This window comes from Salvelinus fontinalis, chromosome 21, assembly GCF_029448725.1.
Source record: "Salvelinus fontinalis isolate EN_2023a chromosome 21, ASM2944872v1, whole genome shotgun sequence".
Classification (NCBI taxonomy): Eukaryota; Metazoa; Chordata; class Actinopteri; order Salmoniformes; family Salmonidae; genus Salvelinus; species Salvelinus fontinalis.
In genome coordinates this window covers 29,309,381-29,325,079 of record NC_074685.1, presented here as the reverse complement: position 1 = coordinate 29,325,079, position 15,699 = coordinate 29,309,381, and the positions used below count along the sequence as shown (strand labels likewise).

Here is a 15,699-nt window from a genome sequence, read left to right as displayed (position 1 = left end):
GCCTACTACCTCAAGCTCAGCAAGCTCAGCCTCCCTAGTGTTCAACCTTCAACAAGTTCTCCTATGTCACCCCGCTTCTCTGCACACTTCACTGGCTTCCAGTTGAAGCTTGCATCCACTACAAGCCCATGGTACTTACCTACGGAGCAGTAAGAGTAACTGGCCCTCCTTACCTTCAGGCCATGCTCAAACCCTACACCCCAACCCGAGTACTCTGTTCTGCCACCTTTGGTCTCATAGCCATCCCAACCCTATGGGAGGGCAGCTCCTGCTCAGCCCAGTCAAGCTATTCTCTGAAACCGTGCTTCTTCAAAGAGTATAATAAATAATCCCACAGCAAGATGTGGGAGATGAATGCACTAACTGTAAGTCACTCTGGATAAGAGCATCTACTAAATGACTAAAATGTAAATGTATTTCATGTGATTAGTGATTCATTTACATTTGTACCTCATTTTAAGGTCAACCCTTTTACGTGAATTTAACTCTCGTTTTAATGTGGTGAAACTATTCCTTTTAAAATTATTTTTCAAGGAACATTGAATATCTAATAGTCAAATCATAGTCTAAAAGCAGGTGTTCTTTCTGACAGAATCCTAAAATTAGGTGAAATAAATAAATTACCAAATTAAACTATGCAAAAGGCACTCTATTGATGGAATAGCTTAATTAAAGTGTATATTAATTAGTCCTGTGTAAATATTGTTCTGTGATGTTGGTCTATGTGATTTCAAGTCTTTATTAATTAAGACATTTGCCATCTGTAATACATTAAAGCCTCAATGCAGTCTTTTCAATTGTATTTTTAAATCATCACTAATAATGTCTAATAAATCACTGGGTTTTTATTTCATGACAATAACTCCAAATATATTTTTTATAATTTATTTCCCTGAGCCTCTGCCATTGAAATGCTCAGTCTGATCATGTGGGCGTGTTGATACAAATGTAGACATATTTACATACACAACCCTGATTGGCGGATAGGATCTTCTAGACCTGGGGTCTCCAACCCTGTTCCTGGAGAGCTACCGTCCTGTAGGTTTTTGCTCCAACCCCAATCCAGGGCACCTGATTCTAATTATTAGCTGGTTGATAATACCCCACCTACCCCTTGGTTACATATGCAAATAAAAGATGACTGGTCATTGGTCAGAATAATCTGATCAGATCTGGGCCAAACACTCTATCCCACCTGAACAGGCAGAAATTCCAGGCAATTACACAAAAATCACATTTTTGACTGCACTGCCCCTTTAAGCTTATTAGCACTTCCAAAGGTAATTCAATTTTTAAAAAATGGGCCAATTGTCAGTGTTCGTTTATTGAGAATTTTACACATAACTGCATGCAATCACTTAATAAGGACAGGCATTTTATATAGCATGACAAACCACAGAAGGCCATTTATTACAAATTGACACACGACAACTTTAGCAAACCACCATGACGTTTTGCTTAAATGTATTGAAAGTGGGTAGTCTTGTGGTTTGTCTAAAAAATAATGAGAATCAACACCTCAGTGAAACTTTCTGGAGTTATGATAATCAGTCAATAATGCAATCAAGCAGTGGCAAGCATGACCTTAGCAAATGCCTAACAAACACCTCATTCTGAATGACTATTTTCAGAGGCGTGGTACATTCCCCACAAACAAACATATGTAGGAGACTGAGAAGACTGCAATAAAAATGAATTATTTAACCATAGGGGGAAAAAGCTCACCTACTGTTTTATTTAAGCATGTTTATTCACAGTTTGCAGACAGAGATATCTCTAATCACATCATTCAGCAGTGCTCCAGGGATGTGCAGTCCAACCTGGACTCTGGTAGACGTAACATAGTAAATGTAAGTCCAAGTTACTTCAATTAGTATGATATTTGACTTCTGGGTATGTATTAATTTATGGATGTCCATTATCAATTTTGTATGATATATTGCGAATTATAATTTGTATGATGCATTACGAATTGCATTTGTACAATATGTTATGAATTGCAATTCGTACAATATGTTATGAATTTGCAAAATGTATGATATGTTACGAATTCCAATTTGTTGTAGCTAACATTAGCTAGGTGGCTAACATTTGCTGGGGGTTAGGTGTTAAGGTTAGATTTGGGTTAGGGTTAGGTTAAAGGGTTAAGGTTAGGGTGAGGGTTAGTAGTTAGGTTAAAGGGTTAAGGTTAGGGTTATGATTAGGGGAAGGTAAAATGCTAAGTAGCTAAAAAAGTAGTAAGTAGTTGCACAGTTGCTATTTAGCTAAAGTTGTCCGTGATAAGATTCGAACACGCAACCTTGGGTTGGTAGACGTTCGCTTTAGAACCCATCCACCCCAACCAACCACCCTACTTTCTGTTTGTAACCATACTAAAGGTGTCATATCATATTAATTTGGGACTTTACATATTTACATTTACTATGTTACATCTAGTCTATGAGACCAGGCTGACCAGTCTGGGGACCAAACCTGTCTATTAACACAACAGACAGAAGCATACTGGACACTGATTTGAGTTGACAGTATATAGTCTGTGCACTGAGTGCTGCGCTCTAACCTCAGCAGACAGCTGTCCATCTGGATGAATGGAAGATGACTTCCTGTAGCAACTACTGTGATGATTACTTATTAACTAATGGTATTATTTACAAGACCTCTTATGAGCATTGACAACATTTTGTGTATTCAGATTCTCCTGTTTGCTACTGTTCTCCTTGTGTTAAACAATCTCTCGTGGACAGATTGACAGGAAGTAACAACTTTCGCTAGAATTTTACTTCTGGGTAACTGAGATTAGTTGAACATTGACTGTATGCATAATTGCCTTTTATATTCCAAAACATCAAACGGAAAGTTCCTGCCACCTCTTTTCTCCCCTCTCTCTCTTTCTCTCTCTCTCTCTCTCTCTCTCTCTCTCTCTCTCTCTCGTCTCTCTTCTCTTGCTCTTTTTGTCTCTTGAATTTCACCTTCTTAATGTTGTTCAATCTGCTCATTTATTGATTATTTCCAGTTAATCACCTAATTTATGTTCAATTGATTTGTTTACCTATGAACAATGAGGAAACCACCTCATATCTCTATAATCAGCTGTAAGTCCAAGATTTTCTGTATTGTTAATGATGATCTCTTGTTATGTCTACATTAGGTCACGAACAAACATGAACACTATCAGGAAATTGGACCTACAACATGCTTACACAGGTATCAGAGGCCTTGTGTCTCTTCTATCTCCTTGTCCCTGCGCAGTCAGAGGACCACACTGGCCATAGCACAGTGGTTGGTGGGGATGCCGATGCGGTGGTGGCAGGTGAACATCTTGCGCAGCTCAGCGCGAAAGCGGTCGTGCAGCCAGGCATACAGGAAGGGGTTACAGCAGGAGGAGCTCATGGCACACAGGTGGCACAGCAGCTGAATGAGCAGGAAGTGGCGCTTGTTAATTAGGCGGATATCGATGTCACGCAGCACGTTGAACACATGGATGGGCAGCCAACACACCCCGAAGGCCGCCACCACTAACGCCACCAGACGGAAGATCTTTCGCTTTCGGGCTCGCTGTGCCTCTGCCTGGTCTCGGGACCGATGTCCCGGCGCCACGCAGTTCCTCAGCTTGAAAGAGATGCAGAGATAGGAGGCGCAGACAGCGGAGAGTGGCAGGATGTAGGTAACCAGCAGGGTGCTGTAGGCGTAGGCTAGCCTCTCCTTCTCCTGTCCCAGCCAGAACTCCTCACAGATAGTGAGGCCCTCCTCTCTGAACTCCACGTGGTACGTGTGGGCCACGGCCGGAGCCACCAGGCCACAGGACAGCAGCCAGATCCCTGACAGGACGTAACCACAGGTGGACACAGAGGTGCGCTTCTTCAGAGGATGCACAGTGGCGTAGTACCTGGCAGGGAAAGTGCACAGCAGTATTCATTTGAATGAATTGAGAAGAAAAAAAATCATAGATATAGATCAACAATTACAACGTCATTATTTTATTTATTTTTATTTTCACAGTTAATTTGAAACTGCCCTTTGAAAACCCATGGACTTTTTTAGTTCTCTCGAGTCGAAGTGGGTACACTCACCTGTCAACAGCGATGGCGGTGAGGGTGAAGACAGACACATAGACGGTAACCGGCTGGATCAGGAACACCAGGTAGCACATGAACCTCCCAAACACCCAGCCACGAGTGTTGAATGCATAGGCCAGGGTGAAGGGTACACAGGTCACACACATCAGCATGTCTGAGAAGGCCAGGTTCCCTATGAAGAAGTTGGTGACATTGTGCATCTTGCGAGTGCGGCAGATGACGTAGAGCAACAGGTAGTTCCCCAACACACCCACCACCACCACCAGGGAGTAGCAGGGGATGATGAGCAGCTTGAAGCTCTGCAGCAGAGCCACGTCTGCAAACAGGGAGCTGTGGTTGGCCGAGTCATTCTGAACAGCCATCTCAAAGACTGAGTGCCCCTCTGTTGTCTTCTCGCTTACAGAGGGCAGCAGACCCCCAGTCCAGCCACTGCCACTGCCATCCATACTCTATCTGATTAACCGCAAAGCAATAGGCAATAGGGAGCCCTGAGTAGCAGCCTCTTAGCACCTTACCCTGCAAGAGTCAGAGCACAGGTTGGGAAAAGAGGTTGGGAAAATTTTTGTGACAAACAATAAGCAAAAATGTATTTTAACTACCGGTATATTTATCATAACTGGAAATGAATGGCATTCAAACATGTGAATGATATACAGTAGATCGTACGTTAATGTACAGTATATCTTCATCAACAAAACCAAACTGACTTTTACTTTTGCTTTTATAGGACTTTTTCCTTTCGATGATTGGTTACGAGTATGATAGTCCCCAGGTCCAGAGCAAATTGAAGGAAACTTACAGTATTATACAGAGCCATGAGTGCATGGAACTCCCTTCATCTTATACAGCGCAAGTGAACAGCAAACCTTTGCTTTATGGGGATCCTAATCAATCAAATAATCCCAAAAAGATCCATGACTACTTTAATCAATCAGAACATGCCTGTAGTGTGGGGCTTGCTACACACTACAGGCTATGTCTATTAAAGTGAATTAGCTCTGGAGTGATTGAGAAAATGTTCCCAACCCTTCAGATAGACTCAGCTGCACAGTATTCCAAATGCTTTCGGGAAACGAGTTTTGGGGAGGGGAAGCTATTTTGAAACATAAAGAATTTTCTACAAAAATATCTTATAGTATAAGTGCATGCATGGCCAATTAAAGGCCCTTTGCAGTCAAAAACGTGATACTCCTGTGTTATATACACAGTGCCAGTCAAAAGTTTGGACACACCTACTCATTCAAGGGTTTTTATTTATTTTTACTATTTTCTACATTGTAGAATAATAGTGAAGACATCAAAACTATGAAAGTAGAATTTGCCTTGATGACAGCTTTGCAAACTCTTGGCATTCTCTCAACCAGCTACACATGTGATGCTTTTCCAACAGTCTTGAAGGAGTACCCACATATGCTGAGCACTTATTGGCTGCTTTTTCTTCACTCTGCGGTCCAACTCATCCCAAACCATGTCAATTGGGTTGAGGTGGGGTGATTCTGGAGACCAGGTCATCTGATGCAGCACTCCATCACTCTCCTTCTTGGTCAAATAGCCCTAACACAGCCTGGAGGTGAGTTCGATCATTGTCCTGTTGAAAAACAACAGGACAATGATAGTCCCACGAAGCTGGGATGGCGTACCGCTGAGGAATGCTGTGGTAGCCATGCTGGTTAAGTGTGCTTTGAATTCTAAATAAATCCTGACAGTGTCACCAGCAAAGCACCATCACACCTCCTCCTCCATGCTTCACGGTGAGAACCACACATGCGGAGATCATCCGTTCACCTATTCTGCGTCTCACAAAGACACTGAGGTTTGAACCAATAATCTCTCATTTGGACTCCTCAGATTTCCACCGGTTGTTTTTCTTGGCCCAAGCAAGTCTCTTCTTCTTATTGGTGTCCTTTTAGTAGTGGTTTCTTTGCAGAAATTCGACCACGAAGGCCTGATTCACACAGTCTCCTCTGAACAGTCGATGTTGAGATGTGTCTGTTACTTGAACTCTGTGAAGCATTTATTTGGGCTGCAATTTCTGAGGCTGGTACCTCTAATGAACTTATCCTCTGCAGCAGAGGTAACTTTGGGTCTTCCTTTCCTGTGGCAGTCTTCATGAGAGCAAGTTTCATCATAGCAATTGATGGTTTTTCTGACTGCACTTGAAAAAACTTTCAACGTTTTTGAAAAAATAACGAATTGACTGACCTTCATGTCTTAAAGTAATGATGGACTGTTGTTTCTCTTTTCTTATTTGAGCTCTTCTTGCCATAACATGGACTTGGTCTTTTACCAAATGGGCTACCTTCTGTATACTGTACCAGCCCTACTTTGTCACAACACATTTGATTGGTTCAAATGCATTAAGAAGGAAAAAATTCCATGAATGTACTTTTAACAAGGCACACCTGTTATTTGAAATGCATTCCAGATGACTACCTCATCTGACATCAACAGGCGGTGAGTTCCAAATCTCTGCCAATAACAGCTAGTTTTCAGTTTTCTCCTCCTCACTCAGACCACTCCTAGACAGTCTTAGCAAAATTCTTGCTTGAGAAATTGCTCTATGCTAAGAAGCTATTTAAAAATGTATTGGCTTGGATGAAATGTAACAGTTCAGATTGCTGACATGCCTACATGACCCTCAACTTGATGTAAAAATACCTCTGGTTAATAATGAGTGTTATAATGATTAATATATACATTTAACATGATATGATGCACTGATGGGCAACTTAGATGGGGGTGGTGGCCACTATTTTTTTTTTACTTCTCAGGAGCGGCCGCAGTGGCTCGTGGGTCTGATTGGAGACAAAGTAGAGAATCTAGACAATTATTCATCAAAGGATTATACCCACTGTCTAAGCCAACAGATACAACTATATAGAGATAAAGATGGATGCAATGTGAGATGTACGCATTCTATTTGAAAAAAATATATATATTGTGGCTACCTGGCTGCAACTCAATAATATGCAATTATTTTAAAACCTGCATTCAATATATCTGTTCCCAATATCTTTATGCCAATGGCCTCTTGGGCTCCAATAAAGTATGGGTTAATGAAAACTATTGTATTTTATTATCTTCTTGCCTGCTAGTAATTTTTATTAAATTCTGAGTAATTGTTTCCAGGCATCTTTTTTCATATTTGCTAAAAGGACAACTGCAGGGTGAATGAAATAAAGGTTTAGACATTAATTCAATGTGGAATCTTTTTCTAATAAAATACTAATGTACTCTTGCTATACATCTTTTACTACCACTTCTATTATAACAACAACAATTTACTACACAACATAATGATAACCACAGTAATATACTGATTAATATCAACAACACATTATTTTGGAAAAAAACACTTTTTATAGTAAAGATCAGAATGATAGCAATTAATAATAGTAAATCACAAATTAATTTATCCTACAACTCTCAGGCTACCTTGCTTATGAGGTAAAAATGATCAAAGGCATCGTACCTCAAGTGCTGATGAGCAAAAGGAGAAGTGAACTCCTTGAATGACTGAGAACCTCCGTCAAGTGCGCTCTCGACACATTCATGTCCTTCCTGAACAGTGGTGAGTACACAGCACGTTGCAGAGCCACTGCTGCTGATATGGAAAGAGAGAGCAAGACAGAGAGAGAGAGACGGACGGTTATCTCACAGTCGGGTGGAGATTTTATTTTCTCCAGTGTCAGACTCTATTATACATTTTATTATAATTTTAGTAGGCCTACCTGTAATTGGCTGCCCATAGGCTATACAATAATAGCCAGAAAAAAATGGGTATCTGATAATTCACTTGGTTTCAGAGCTTGCAGAATGTGTTTTGAAGAAAACCAATTGATTGGTCAAGATTGATTTCTTCAAGTCCAATACTTACAGACACTACGTGGTCCTCTTGTGTCAGTCATCCATGTGCAGGGTGACATAGTTATTGTCCAAATTGTTCAGTTGGTTGGAGAATGCTCCTGGCAAATACAAGCTGTTACTGCAATGCTCAGGTGAAAGGGACACATTTGAATATAGGCACACACAATGTGCCTCAACAGTAAGTCACATGAATAAAGGTGTATTTTATCAACTCTTCTATGGCAATCTAATCCTGGCTCACCTAGTGTATTGTCACTCCAGGGATGGGATGAGGTTTAGGGCTCATAGGAGGTTCCAAGGAAATGTACTGCACTGGCATATTCATGAATTATTGGGAACATGCCTCCCATGTTTTCCATGAAGTACAATATAATCTAGATAGATTGGTAAAACAACAGGATAGAGGTTGAACTCCATTCACCTATTTTAAAGCTAGAGTCCTTAATTGAAACAACAAAGCGGACACCCCACCTCTGTTTTGGTAAAAAGCTGAGGTAGGAGCCTGGAGAAATGTTACCACTCTCAAATTCATTCACAGAGCTATGAATGCAAGGACTGACCATCCATGATATCAAAATGATAGTTTTAACCATGTTTTTAGTGGTTGTTTACATTTACTTTGTTTACAAACATTGGAGTAAAACAATCTATATTTTGTGTTCTGGTGGGGTACGACAGTTGAACTAAGCACATTAGGCATTTATAAGTTATATTCTTCAAGAATCAGCGGGTATACAGTATATCATACATTCATACGTCCAAAAATGGATGTAGAAACTAAGGATTCTAGCTTTAAGTCTGTCCTGGTCTGCTCTACTGATCTGTGAAATTAAGACAAATTGCCTGCACGGGATGACTGTTTTGGGGCAGATTTGGGATCTTAATTTGAGCCAGTTTACTAAAGCAGGAAAATAATCCTGTAGCAACACGAAATTGTAAAAAAAAAAAAAAAAAAAAAAAAAGATTATGTGGATTGTAATTAATCTACATTTTTGTAGGGGTTGATATGTTTTGATATGTTCTTCATCAGGGCAAAATTTCTAAATTGAAATTAAACTTTTGAAGCTTTTAAAAACCTCAAATATACTACAAGTGCAGGAAAATTCTCAGCAACCAAAGACGGTGACCCTTTGGCTGGAGAGGATCTCTGTGAGCTGCAGACATATTTATGAATATCAGGTAGGCTGTCTCTTCACTGAGAACAGCCTACCTGTTTACTCAGTGCACTCAAGGATGTTGTTATTTCAGTGTTTTGTTTGTCTCTTTCTTTCAAAGATGTCTAGTTATCTGTGTCTGTGTCTGTTCAGACCTCTCCAACCGACATCATGTCTGAAGAGCAGGTTGAGAGCATTAATACCTCTCTCAAACACAGCAGAGGACAATGGAACAGAACAGGAAACAAAACACTTACAATTCCTATTTCATTTGCTGGGTTAGGCTTGGGTGGGTTTTACCTTATTTAACACCTTTCGGTATAATGAAGAAGCCGGTCAGTATTACCCAAAGTGTAGATAATGCCGTTTCCATTTCGTCGGTCCTCCCTTATCATCTGATAACACGGATTTCATGTTTCCATGGGTACCTATTTGTGTGCTGCCGAACTATTGGGTTGTTACCAAGCCATGAACAGTCACTAAATGTCACACAGGGAAAAGTTAATCCACAGGAGGCTATCTCCTTTGAATCAATTGATCACTCAGGGATGAGTTAGCCACAGGGTTTCTACCTGCACATGAATCTCTCTACCTTGAAGGGATTATTGTGCCGAGGTTAAACTCAGTGAGGTGCTGATGGTGTTCTCACAGCCCATTCTGTCCGTTAATACCCATGTCTCATAACCATATGGGGGAACGCTATTCATTGACGGTGTGTAAGCCATCAAATAAAAATTCTATTTCTATGGTGTAATAATAACACCACTCCCAGTATTTCTTGTGGATGCATCAGTAACAAAGAGTCAAATAATGACGAGCTTAAAGAAAGCTTTTACTAACCGTAGCAGGTGCAGGTGCAGTTGAGGGGGGCCTGTGGAAATGGAACAAGACTAAAATAACTGTCTCTTTTCTTTATACATATTTGACATTTAACACAATATGTAGAAAACGTGTTAGCCGTGGAATATTCTGCGAAATGTCAGTATTAAAAAAAAGTCACAGTAGAGCTTGAGTGTCACGTCACCAAAGCAACCCAGCTCACAGACATAAACATTTTTAAGGTTTCCAAGAATACAGTTGTGTGCATAGCTCTGAAAAAGAAAGAAAGCTGCTCCAATTGTTCTGTTCTGAGAAAACGGTGATGGGTCCTGACTCCTCTTTGTACCATGAACCAGAGGATGAGATAACGAGAACAGCCTGAACATTGGGATGAATGCTGTCCACCCCCTGTAACCAGGTGCTCAATTTGTAAATGCATGAATTACTTCAACAATCAACACATCCACATCTTATCACCTAAAACATCTCTTACCATGTCCAGTAGCATAATATCCTCTCTGCATAGGTTTTCATATTATATAACAAGGTAAATTGAAAATGGAATTATAAAAAAAAGAGAGGTCTGACTGTACCTGCTGTTGAGATGCCCCTGCATACATTTTATGTTGTGTGAGATGTAGTTTTCCAGCTGCCATCTCCTTGTTGAGATTCATGCTCTATTTTTACATTGTCATTGGGGTTTCAAGTGTGCCTGTTCATTTAGCTGTCTGTGTGACCAGTGTTTATCGATTGAGAGAGAGAGACATTGTCCACTTGCTGGCACACTATGCCCCCATTTCCCCACACCTCTTCTCCTCTCACCTAGGCTGACATTTCCATTAGGCAAATGCTGCATACTGCTTCATGCATGGCATTACCCCTGGGTACCCGCCAAGATATCTGCCAGCGTGGTTCCAGGACAACAATCTCTCCCTCAATGTCAGGTAGACAAAGGAGCTGATCGTGGACTATAGGAAACGGAAGGCCGAGCATGCCCCCATTCACATCGACGGGACTGTAGCAGAACAGTTGGACTCACTGGACTCTACCCACACACTCACAAATACTACACTGACATTCTAAAACACACACACACGCTCACACATACAAAACACACACTCACACATTGACACTTCTTTTACACATGTGCTGCTGCTACTCTGTTTATTATCTATCCTGATTGCCTAGTCACATTTACTCCTACCTACATGCTCGAGTGGCGCAGCGGTCTAAGGCACTGCATCTCAGTGCAAGAGGCGTCACTATAGTACCTGGTTTGAATCCAGGCTGTATCTGTAACGATGTTCCTCCTCCTCTTCATCCGAAGAGATCCTGTCTGGTTGGCGGCTCTGGCAGATCCTGTCTGGTTGGCGGCTCTGGCAGATCCTGACTGACGAATGGCTCTAGCGGCTCCTGACTGACTAACGGCTCTGACGGCTCGGGACAGACGGGCGGCTCTAATGGCTCGGGACAGACGGATGGCTCAGACGGCACTGGGCAGACGGATGGCTCAGACGGCACTGGGCAGACGGATGGCTCAGATGGCGCTGGTGAGACGGATGGCTTTGGCCGGATGAGACGCACTGAAGACCTGGTGCGTGGTGCCGGAACTGGAGGCACCGGGCTAAGGACACGCACCTTCATGCTAGTGCGGGGAGCAGGGACAGGGCACACTGGACTCTCAAAGCGTACTATTTGCCTGGTGCGTGGTACCGGCACTGGTGGCACCGGGCTGAGGGCACGCACATCAGGACGAGTACGGGGAGAAGGAACAGTGTGTACAGGGCTCTGGAGACGCACAGGTGGCTTAGTGCGTGGTGCCGGAACTGGAGGCACTGGGCTGGAGACACGCACCATAGGAAGAGTGCGTGGAGGAGGAACAGGGCTCTGAAAACGCACTGGAAGCCTAGTGCGTGGTGTAGGCACTGGTGGTACTGGGCTGGGGCGGGGAGGTAGCGCCGGAAATACCGGACCGTGCAAGCATACTGGCTCCCTTGAGCATTGAGCCTGCCCAACCTTACCTGGTTGAATGCTCCCCGTCGCCTGACCAGTGCTGGGAGGTGGAATAACCCGCACCGGGCTATGTAGGCGAACCGGGGACACCATGCGTAAGGCTGGTGCCATGTATGCCGGCCCGAGGAGACGCACTGGAGACCAGACGCGTTGAGCCGGCATCATGGCACCTGGCTCAATGCCCAATCTAGCCCTACCAGTGCAGGGAGGTGGAATAACCCGCACTGGGCTATGCACACGTACAGGAGACACCGTGCGCTCTACTGCGTAACACGGCGTCTGCCCGTACTCCCGCTCTCCACGGTTAGCCTGGGAAGTTAGCGCCTTGGCCCACTACCTCTTAGCCCCCCCCCCCCTCCGTGCTAGCAGCTTACCTTCATAAATCCGGTCTCTCTCGTTGCCTCCGCTCTCCTAATCGCCTCCAGCTGTTCCCATGGAAGGCGATCTCTTCCAGCTCGGATCTCCTCCCATGTGTAGCAACCTTTTCCATTTAACACGTCCTCCCATGTCCACTGCTCGAACTCATGCTGCTTGGTTCTGGATCGGTGGGTGGTTCTGTAACGATGTTCCTCCTTCTCTTCATCCGAAGAGGAGGTGCAGGGATTGAACCAAACTGCAGCGTTGTATTTAGACATAATGAATTTATTTAAGTGAAGACGAAAAACACGAAGTTCACTTGAATACTTACAAAATAACAAAACGAATGTAGACAAACCTGAACATACGAACTTACATAAAACACGAAGAACGCACAACAGGAAAAATGACTACATAAAACGATGAACGAACGAAACAGTCCCGTATGGTGCAACAAACACTGACACAGGAAACAACCACCCACAACAAACAGTGTGAAAACACCTACCTTAATATGACTCGCAATCAGAGGAAATGAAAACCACCTGCCTCTAATTGAGAGCCATATTAGGTCACCCTTAAACAAACATAGAAACAGAAAACATAGACTGCCCACCCAAACTCACGTCCTGACCAACTAACACATACAAAAACTAACAGAAACAGGTCAGGAACGTGACATAACCCCCCCCTTAAGGTGCGAACTCCGGGCGCACCAGCACAAAGTTTAGGGGAGGGTCTGGGTGGGCATCTGACCACGGTGGTGGCTCAGGCTCTGGACGAGGTCCCCACCCCACCATAGTCAATCCCAGCTTACTTCTCCCCCTCAGAATGACCTCCCTCCTAATCCACCCACCTAATATAAGAGGCAACACAAAAATAAGGGACAGCTCCGGGACAAGGTAGCTCAGGACAGAGAGGTAGGTCAGAATAGAGAGGTAGCTCAGGATAGCGGGGCAGCTCCGGACTGAAGGGCAGCTTCGGACAGAGAGACAGCTCTGGACTGAGGGGCAGTTCTGGATACATGGCAGCTCTGGACGCTCATGACTAGCTGGCGGCTCTGGACGCTCATGGCTGGCTGACGGCTCTGGACGCTCATGGCTGGCTGACGGCTCTGGACGCTCATGGCTGGCTGACGGCTCTGGACGCTCATGGCTGGCTGACGGCTCTGGACGCTCATGGCTGGCTGACGGCTCTGGACGCTCAGGGCTCGCTGGCGGCTCTGGCAGATCCTGTCTGGTTGGCGGCTCTGGCAGATCCTGTCTGGTTGGCGGCTCTGGCAGATCCTGTCTGGTTGGCGGCTCTGGCAGATCCTGACTGACGAATGGCTCTAGCGGCTCCTGACTGACTAACGGCTCTGACGGCTCGGGACAGACGGGCGGCTCTAATGGCTCGGGAGAGACGGATGGCTCAGACGGCACTGGGCAGACGGATGGCTCAGACGGCACTGGGCAGACGGATGGCTCAGATGGCGCTGGTGAGACGGATGGCTCTGGCCGGATGAGACGCACTGAAGACCTGGTGCGTGGTGCCGGAACTGGAGGCACCGGGCTAAGGACACGCACCTTTATGCTAGTGCGGGGAGCAGGGACAGGGCACACTGGACTCTCAAAGCGTACTATTTGCCTGGTGCGTGGTACCGGCACTGGTGGCACCGGGCTGAGGGCACGCACATCAGGACGAGTACGGGGAGAAGGAACAGTGTGTACAGGGCTCTGGAGACGCACAGGTGGCTTAGTGCGTGGTGCCGGAACTGGAGGCACTGGGCTGGAGACACGCACCATAGGAAGAGTGCGTGGAGGAGGAACAGGGCTCTGAAAACGCACTGGAAGCCTGGTGCGTGGTGTAGGCACTGGTGGTACTGGGCTGGGGCGGGGAGGTAGCGCCGGAAATACCGGACCGTGCAAGCGTACTGGCTCCCTTGAGCATTGAGCCTGCCCAACCTTACCTGGTTGAATGCTCCCGTCGCCTGACCAGTGCGGGGAGGTGGAATAACCCGCACCGGGCTATGTAGGCGAACCGGGGTCACCATGCGTAAGGCTGGTGCCATGTATGCCGGCCCGAGGAGACGCACTGGAGACCAGACGCGTTCAGCCGGCATCATGGCACCTGGCTCAATGCCCAATCTAGCCCTACCAGTGCAGGGAGGTGGAATAACCCGCACTGGGCTATGCACACGTACAGGAGACACCGTGCGCTCTACTGCGTAACACGGCGTCTGCCCGTACTCCCGCTCTCCACGGTTAGCCTGGGAAGTGAGTGCAGGTCTCCTACCTGCCCTTGGCCCACTACCTCTTAGCCTCCCCCCCCCCCCTCCGTGCTAGCAGCTTACCTTCATAAATCCGGTCTCTCTCGTTGCCTCCGCTCTCCTAATCGCCTCCAGCTGTTCCCATGGAAGGCGATCTCTTCCAGCTCGGATCTCCTCCCATGTGTAGCAACCTTTTCCATTTAACACGTCCTCCCATGTCCACTGCTCGAACTCATGCTGCTTGGTTCTGGATCGGTGGGTGGTTCTGTAACGATGTTCCTCCTCCTCTTCATCCGAAGAGGAGGAGCAGGGATTGAACCAAACTGCAGCGTTGTATTTAGACATAATGAATTTATTTAAGTGTAGACGAAAACACAAATTTCACTTGAATACTTACAAAATAACAAAACGAATGTAGACAAACCTGAACATACGAACTTACATAAAACACGAAGAACGCACAACAGGAAAAATGACTACATAAAACGATGAACGAACGAAACAGTCCCGTATGGTGCAACAAACACTGACACAGGAAACAACCACCCACAACAAACAGTGTGAAAACACCTACCTTAATATGACTCGCAATCAGAGGAAATGAAAACCACCTGCCTCTAATTGAGAGCCATATTAGGTCACCCTTAAACAAACATAGAAACAGAAAACATAGACTGCCCACCCAAACTCACGTCCTGACCAACTAACACATACAAAAACTAACAGAAACAGGTCAGGAACGTGACATAACCCCCCCCTTAAGGTGCGAACTCCGGGCGCACCAGCACAAAGTTTAGGGGAGGGTCTGGGTGGGCATCTGACCACGGTGGTGGCTCAGGCTCTGGACGAGGTCCCCACCCCACCATAGTCAATCCCAGCTTACTTCTCCCCCTCAGAATGACCTCCCTCCTAATCCACCCACCTAATATAAGAGGCAACACAAAAATAAGGGACAGCTCCGGGACAAGGTAGCTCAGGACAGAGAGGTAGGTCAGAATAGAGAGGTAGCTCAGGATAGCGGGGCAGCTCCGGACTGAAGGGCAGCTTCGGACAGAGAGACAGCTCTGGACTGAGGGGCAGTTCTGGATACATGGCAGCTCTGGACGCTCATGACTAGCTGGCGGCTCTGGACGCTCATGGCTGGCTGACGGCTCTGGACGCTCAT

At 45.2% G+C, this 15,699-nt stretch overlaps 1 protein-coding gene across 1 annotated transcript; it reads right to left on the bottom strand.

Annotated features, from left to right (window-relative positions):
* Window positions 1-1,304: 1,304 nt before the first annotated feature.
* On the bottom strand, window positions 1,305-7,709 carry LOC129818585 (prolactin-releasing peptide receptor-like). The gene is made up of 3 exons (XM_055874630.1): window positions 7,549-7,709; window positions 4,071-4,592; window positions 1,305-3,886 (listed from the first exon to the last, which is right to left on the bottom strand). Exons 2-3 carry the CDS (start codon window positions 4,520-4,522, stop codon window positions 3,250-3,252), a joined length of 1,089 nt encoding a protein of 362 aa, XP_055730605.1. The 5' UTR covers window positions 4,523-4,592; window positions 7,549-7,709; the 3' UTR covers window positions 1,305-3,249.
* Window positions 7,710-15,699: the final 7,990 nt, after the last annotated feature.